Genomic DNA, 8,150 nt, shown 5'->3' with positions numbered 1-8,150 from the left:
ATAGTTTCTTAAAACTAATAAAAATTGGAAACTCCACGATATGAGACTAAAAAGTTTCATTCACAAAATAAAACAATAAATTATAATTTTTTATTAAAACTTTAAAACTTTATTTTTTTATTAATCGTTTTCCAACACTAACTTCCGGTCGGATGAAAAATTACCAAGATAATCGTGTGGAAACCATAAAAAAACCAACTCCTATCAAAAAAATGCCAACATGAATTAAACGATGAGTTTAATAATAGACTTAGTAAACGGTCTGATATGAAAATTTCCCACCAATAATGCGTATTTTTTTATAGGTAAGAGTCGCCAAAAAAACAGCTCGTTGAGAAATTAGTAACAAACAATAAAGAGTCTAAAAGTAAGTAGCATTAGCCAAATTTGGGAGAGCCGTGAGAGGGTTGTTCAAAGGCATTGGATTTCTATGACTTATTGTTTGCCAACTATGGTCGTTACTCGTCTGATAAGGAAGCTTCTAACGCATCCGTTTTTTTATAGAAAGATGAGAGTAAAAAGATAGATTGTATTTTGACTAATGCTGTCACGCAATCACAAAGATCAATCCAGTCACCATTAATTATCATTTCTCTCTTTCGTATATCTTTCCTTGACTTGTGTAGTTTTGGTATGTTGTCTCCTCTTCAGATTATCTATATATAGACATCATATTTTTTCATTCTCTTACAACAACATCGATCTGCTTGCTGTCTAGTTTTCTAGCTTGTTTGATCTACCATATATAGCAAGCTTCTCTTTCTCTAAGTATATCGATCCCTAGACAACTCTGATTAAACTAGCTAGTGAAAATCTTCATCTTCTACGATCGTCTAATTACATAGACAGTACGTAGCTGTTTACATATATATCATCGCCATGATCAGCATGGAACGTTTCGTGTTCTTTCTCGTCTGTGCTACTGCTGCTTGTGCTCTACTTTCTTCTTCCGCTTCAGCTAAAGTCGTTGAGCACACTTTTGATGTAAATGACTAGAACTCAGCAAAAAGTCTTTAGATAACTGTTCTTCCTTTCTTCAACTTCATATATTTTGCTTTCTCGATTATCCATTTTAAGTTTCAATATTCTAGGAGTTAGTTTTAGCTCTGAACAGTCATGATCATATATGAATCCAAACGTGATATTCTGCCATGCATCCAATTCTTCATGCATTTTGGATATTAATTACAATCAATCTGTTTTTCATGAACAGTCATGATCATATATGAAACCAAACGTGATATTCTGCCATGCATCCAATTCTTCAACAGCAAGTTTTTCTTTTTTCCTAAACAGCTAAACTTCTTTTGAAAATATTCAAGTGTCTATGGTAATCTAATCTAGCTAACTTTATCTGACAAACGAAAATTTGTTAATTATCTGTTTCATTTGCTGCCTTGTAGTAGGTTACCCTATCATGGTTTTGGAAGTGTCAATTTTTTTCGGTTCAAACCTTGTTTTCTCCTGCAATATTTTATTAGTTAGTTGGTAGTAATTTTCTTTTTTGAAAATGAAAGGTTATATTGGAAAGAAAAGAGAGTATGTACAAGAGTTGGTAGTAACTTATTCGTTACTCTAATTAACGAATATGCTTAGTACGGTCGAATATATAATCAACATCTGATAAAATTTTAAGAATTTCTTCTGTAAATATTGCATATATACTAAAACTAAATTGCAGTAGTAATAATGTTTCCCGTTCTAACATAATTATCTTTGTTGCTACAGGTTGGTAATTTTACTGTCACTAGAATGTGCCAACAACAAGTTATAACAGCGGTGAACCGCAGTCTCCCCGGCCCAACTATAACCGTCAACGAAGGCGACACACTCGTAGTTCATGTGCTGAACAAATCACCATACAATCTCACCCTCCACTGGTAATTCATTCATCATTCAAACAGCGCATATATGCAAATCTTCAATGATCTCGCGGAACACAATTCAATGATTTTCTTCTGGTCGTCTACCATTCCTGATGATATTTTTTTTAGATGATTAATTAATTAGATCTTCTCATCTCATTTTCTATTTTTTAATGAGCAAAATTAATGTATTTGTTGTGATATTTTTCGAGCAGGCACGGAATATTTCAGCTATTTAGTGGATGGGCCGACGGGCCAGCATATGTAACTCAATGTCCAATACTACCAGGGAACAGTTTCACTTACAGATTCAACATCACTGGCCAAGAAGGAACTCTATGGTGGCATGCTCACACCTCCTATCTCCGGGCCACTGTTTATGGTGCCTTGATTATCCGTCCTCGACCCGGTCGAAAATACCCGTTCACAAAACCAAAAAAAGAATTTCCAATTTTATTAGGTACTGGTGGTATTTATACGAGTCTTTATGAACTAAATTCTGAGAAATAATTTTTACCGTCCGACTAAATACCCGGTATGCGTATATTCAGGTGAATGGTGGAACGCTAATGTGTTTGATGTGGAGGAAGAGTCTTTGAACTTTGGTGGTGCACCAAATATTTCTGATGCTTATACGATCAATGGCCGCCTTGGTGATCAATTCCCATGTTCTGCAAACCGTAAGCATATCCATATGCTAGTTATCATTCATTCATCTTTTCTGACTAAATTGCCAGTTACTAATGCTGATATATTTGTTGGTGCAGAGACGCACAAAATCCAAGTCGAAAAAGGCAAGACCTATTTGCTTAGAATCATCAATGCTGCACTCAATAACCAGTTCTTCTTCAGCATAGCCAATCACAACATGACAGTTGTTGCAATCGATGCAAGTTACACAAACCCTTATGTCACAGACGTAGTTGTTACCGGTCCAGGGCAAACCACGGATGTTCTCTTAAAGGCCAATCAACCTGTTGGAGATTATTACATGGCAGCACACCCGTACATCAGTGCTGCTGGAATTCAATTTGAACCAAACGCCACGGTCGGTATCATCCAATACAAAAGCAGTCGTTCTAGAAATTCCTCCTCCACTCCAATCATGCCAACCTTACCAGCTTTTAATGACACACCCACTGCTCACAAATTCTTCTCAAATTTAACTGGTCTCAAAACAGGGCCATTTTGGGTACCTGTACCAACAAAAATAGACGAGAAGATGTTTATAACCTTTGGGTTAGGAGTTAGTCCCTGTGGTGCCAACAAAAACTGTTCACAGAGTCCATTTGGAACAAACCTACGTTTCTCAGCAAGTATGAACAACCACTCGTTTGAATTACCTTCGACATTGTCAATGTTGGAGGCACATTACAATAACGTTTCTGGGATTTACACCGAAGATTTTCCTAACAACCCACCATTAGCATTTGATTATACTAATTCAAATTTAAGTTTCGGTCTAGCTTTCACAGAAAGGTCAACTAAAGTTAAGAAGTTGAAGTTCAATGCTACGGTGGAAATGATATTCCAAAATACGGCTTTGATTGGAATTGAAAATCACCCTATTCATTTGCACGGGTTTAACTTCCATGTTTTAGCTCAAGGATTTGGAAATTATAATTCCACTGAGGATGAAAAGAAGTTCAACTTGGACGATCCTCAGGAGAGGAACACCATTGGCGTGCCAGCTGGTGGGTGGGCTGTTGTCAGATTCCGTGCCAATAATGCAGGTAAAATTACAGAAACCCACACATAATTAGTCTGCAATCTTGGCTTTCAAGCCCATTAATCATCTTTTTCTAATAAAACTCGTAATCTTAATCTTGTTCAGGTGTATGGTTCATGCATTGCCACTTGGACGTACACATGCCATGGGGGTTAGGGACAGCGTTTGTAGTTGAGAATGGACCAACAGCAGCAACATCGCTCCGTCCACCACCTTCTGATCTCCCCAAGTGTTAATAGGCCTTTTATTTCTATTTTTCTGTTTCTGGTTTGATTTATTTTTTGTTCCTTCGATTAAACGGAACAAAGTCAAACTGTAGTGTATTTGTGTGCAATTGGAGAAATTATGTTTGTCAAATGTAATAAAAACCGTAATATATTTTATTTTATTGTGATTGTATTCAATTAAAACTAGAAAAATGAAATGAAATGAAATATTATTTTCAGTAGAAATATAATATAAGGTCTGATTCGAAAAGAGTCACCACTTTAAAACTATATAAGAAATGAAGCGACTTTGTTACCATATCTTTTTTTAGCTAACTCAAAATATATTAACAGCTAAAGGGATTGCAAAAGTACAAAAAATTGGGCAAGAGCCTGAAAAGCTAAAAAAAAGAAAAGGGCATGTAAGCCCTTTAAATTTATCTAAATATGAAATAACTAGTACCCGCACTCTCAATGTTAGTTAAGAGAGCTGGCCTTCTTTGGAACGTTAAAACAGTTCCTTTGTCCAAATTGCAGCATATTTCGACATATTATCAACAGAGAAATTCATTTCTCAGTATACATGTCTAAACGTAATTCTTGCGTACAAAGTATTCAATTTTGTCCATCTTCCCATCATAGACCAAGGTAATTTCCCACTGATAAAAGCACACACTACACTTTTCGAATCAGAAGCAACTATAATACTGTTCGTCATCCATAAAACAGCCCAGTCAGTGGCCCATTCCAAACTGGCAATTACAACTTCAATTTTCGCATCATAATTTGTAGCCGAGACGAAGCTCACTGCCAAAGCACCCACAGATGTGTTGTTTGAGTCACAAAGAACGCAACCAGCCCCTGTTGGACATGGATTCAGTGTTGCAGCGCCTTCGCAACAAAGCATCCGACTATCATCATCCGGTGGAATCCATTCACAAGCTACAAGATCCATATTCCTGAGTTTCTGTGTTTCATGTTGAAAAATCTAACCAAAACCAAATCTTCTTGGTTATTATGCATGAATCTCTTTATCCTACGAGAGTAACTTGTAATCATCAGCAAAATACTTGTCTTCAGGGTATGGGAATTCACCTTTTCCACAGCTCAGATCTGGTAACTCGGATGGCTAAGATCCACAGATCTTTGACCATAGGACTTCTACCTGACATAAACGCATAACAAGCCTTGAAATCTTCATTCAGAGCAACATGAAAATTTTCAACTAACCAAATCCAGCACCGCCTTGCCACCTGACAGTCCCATAGAATATGATTTGTTACCAAATCATCGTAGTATGAAGACGTTTCTTTTAGTTCTTTTGTTAAGAATTGGTTTAGTCCTTATTTCGAACCTCCTTAGTTTTTAGAGTTTTTTGGGATCTTTAATTTTCAGAATCTTTTTTTTTTCTTCTCCTTTTTTGTTTCTTTCCTCATTCTTGGGTGAGTATAACCTTTCTGTACTCACCTTTTGATCTAATATAATCTTCGTTATCGATCAAAATATCAACGCAGTATATTCTAATGATTTGCGCCAAGAACTCAGTAACATATTAATCTCTAAGGGACCATCAATAACTCACTAGCATCTCAGTGCATCTGTATAGGTAACCAAACATCTCATATAAATAGAACAATTAAGATCAATGAGGAAACTAATGTACAAGCTCAGGGTATGAGTTCATTCAGAGGCATAATTTAAGAATTTAAATACCCCAGAGGCATGGCTTAAGGAAATAGAGTCATACACGTAATACTATGAGGTTTACTTAAAAGAATCACCAGGCCTAACATGAAAAGATAAGGTATGTATACACGGAGATATCGAGAAGAGAGAACGGTGGTTCCCTAACCTCAATGTGTGTAACAGATTCAAATATGTAATACAAGTAGTAAATGTCACTTGGCGGGCATGCATGGGTTCTAATCTGCTCAAGTAGAAGAACCAAGTTAGTTCATATACATAACATAATCTTTTGGAAAACCTGCGTGTTGATCCCGTAATTTCCGTAAGTTTTCAGTTTTGAGGTTCAGAATGGAAAACAACTTAACCAAGCATATACCATATCGTTCTCTAATATCTTTCGCTATGAAATAAACTTTCAAAGTACTTCAATGGCAGAACAAATTATGTAGCCAAGTACGACGGAACCTTTCATACTTGTTTGAAATGGATATCGATTATAGGTCATTTATAAGAATATATGTTAGATTAGATAAGAAAGATGAGAAAGAGCTACCAAAAAAACTTGTGATATTATAGTTTATTTCATGACTACATTATTAAGATTGAATGGGACCACCACAGGTGGTAATATGGTTACAATAAGATATCTTAGAAGAAATTAACTATGTAAGTGGAAAAACATCCATGGGGTGACTGTCTTCACAAAGGATGATAAGTATCTTTCCAGCTACTTTATACCTTATAATAATAAATCTTGAACTTACATCAATCCATAAAAAAAACTCATAAAAAACCCACAAAGAATCTGTTAAATATATAATCAATACATAATGTACTAGACAATAAAAGTAAACCAATCCTCTTTGAAGCTTGGTTGCTCCGAGTTCCTGCAAAGCTTAAAATTAATATATTTATCAGCTCAAGAATTATGTATGAAAACATGGGGATAACAAAATACACCACCAATTTTTTCTTAAGCAACCTGTATGAACAAAACCTAAATACAATTTCGAGAGTTTAACTTAATGAATCTTAATCAAGGAATATTATTCAGATTTATATCTCTTTCTCCCACAATCAGAAAGTTTATAGAGACAAGTTCGTGAACCTGTTTTACGTGTGAGAGTACTAGGATGATTCTAAAGATCAATATCCAAGTATCAATCAAGTGGTATCCAACAAACAAGGATGGATGTATCTACTTTGACTAATAACGTACAACCTATGATATTTCAATTATAAAGATGAACAATATAGTGCAGAAAACTGAATAACCTAAACACCAGAAATTTTGTTAAAGAGGAATCCGCAAATACAGAAAAACACCGGGACCTAGTCCAGATTGAACATAATGGAATGTAGTTGAGACCGAATTAAACCCCGAAACAATTAAGTTACAGTCGCGCTCCTTACGTCTCTTGAATCCCAGCAGAACTCCACACAATTGATTCCCTTAGCTGACGTGCTTTACATCCTAAGAGTTACTTCAACTCAATTAAAGACTTTAAACCAATCTGCCTCCCACATATAAGAATATATGGTGTTTTCCTTTTGATCGTAGATCAAGGTGAGACTGGAAATCGATAGCAATAGACAAAGTCAAGCTAACCTCAAAATCCAGAATTATTCTTCCCGAAGAACAACCTAGATTATTAATTAACTCACAAGTATTAAACTTGTGGAATCAACAAAGTATGAGACGAAGAGAGCTTTGTGATTTCTATCTATCTTTATTGATGGAGAAAGCTCAACAATCAATCAAGATCTAGGATACTCGAATTCAAGATAAAAGACAGCTAGACCTGGCTTCACGAATCCCTATAAAGTCTTTTTAGTCGCTAAACACTAAAAGGGTTTTAGAAAGAGGAAGACTCTAGTTTATAACTAGGACACACAAAGATAGTGTCGGGATTCAAAGATCCCAGTTGCTTGGGTTCCCCTTTTATAGACTTTCAAAACATAGGTTGCTTTAGGTTTAAGCTAAGATAGATTTGGAACCAATAATCAATATCCATCGTTAGATGAATCTTTGAATCTAACTAACATAACAAGATATACACTCTGGTTAAGATAAACCGTAACCGAACCGTGTACAAACACGTTGTTCATAAACGGTTATCCGAAACTAGCCGATTGAACTATAAGCTTAATCATTTTCATAAACACTTAAGATTTAAAGTTTGAATCACAACCATAGGTTATAATGTGATCAGTCATGTCTATATATTGTTCTTAGATATTTATTCAAATGCTAATTATCTCATAGGAATAATTTTATATGCATCTGAATATATTCGACAGGGTAATAAGTACGTGTACCAGGTACGTGTACTTCAACCTTCTTCGTGACTATATTTATCATGGTACATGTACCAGGTATGTGTACCCTTAAGACAAATATAAGTTCCGGAACATATTAAACTTTCCGGTTTGCGTACCTGGTATGGATACCACATCCATTTTAGAACCAACAGTTCTTTTTCGGTATGCATACTAGGTATGTGTTATATTCCAGGTTCACGAGTTCACATACTTTTTATGGTATGGATACCAGGTATGCGTACCACTAAGTTGCTGCCAAACTATAGATACGTCGGTACATGTACTGGGTACATGAACTACGGCTCCAGACCTATAACAGTTTTCCCAGTTTGTGAAACTGGT

General features: G+C 35.6%; 1 protein-coding gene across 1 annotated transcript; it reads left to right on the top strand.

The window, feature by feature from the left end:
- Positions 1–681: 681 nt before the first annotated feature.
- Positions 682–4,051, top strand: LOC113308272 (laccase-7-like). The gene is made up of 6 exons (XM_026556757.1): positions 682–984; positions 1,729–1,880; positions 2,081–2,325; positions 2,417–2,545; positions 2,633–3,598; positions 3,700–4,051. The coding sequence occupies exons 1-6, from the start codon at positions 880–882 to the stop codon at positions 3,828–3,830; spliced, it is 1,728 nt and encodes a 575-aa protein (XP_026412542.1). The 5' UTR covers positions 682–879; the 3' UTR covers positions 3,831–4,051.
- The last annotated feature ends 4,099 nt before the right edge of the window (positions 4,052–8,150 follow it).

The sequence above is a fragment of the Papaver somniferum genome, chromosome 9, assembly GCF_003573695.1.
Source record: "Papaver somniferum cultivar HN1 chromosome 9, ASM357369v1, whole genome shotgun sequence".
Taxonomy (NCBI): domain Eukaryota; kingdom Viridiplantae; phylum Streptophyta; class Magnoliopsida; order Ranunculales; family Papaveraceae; genus Papaver; species Papaver somniferum.
This window is presented reverse-complemented; position numbering and strand designations above follow the sequence as displayed.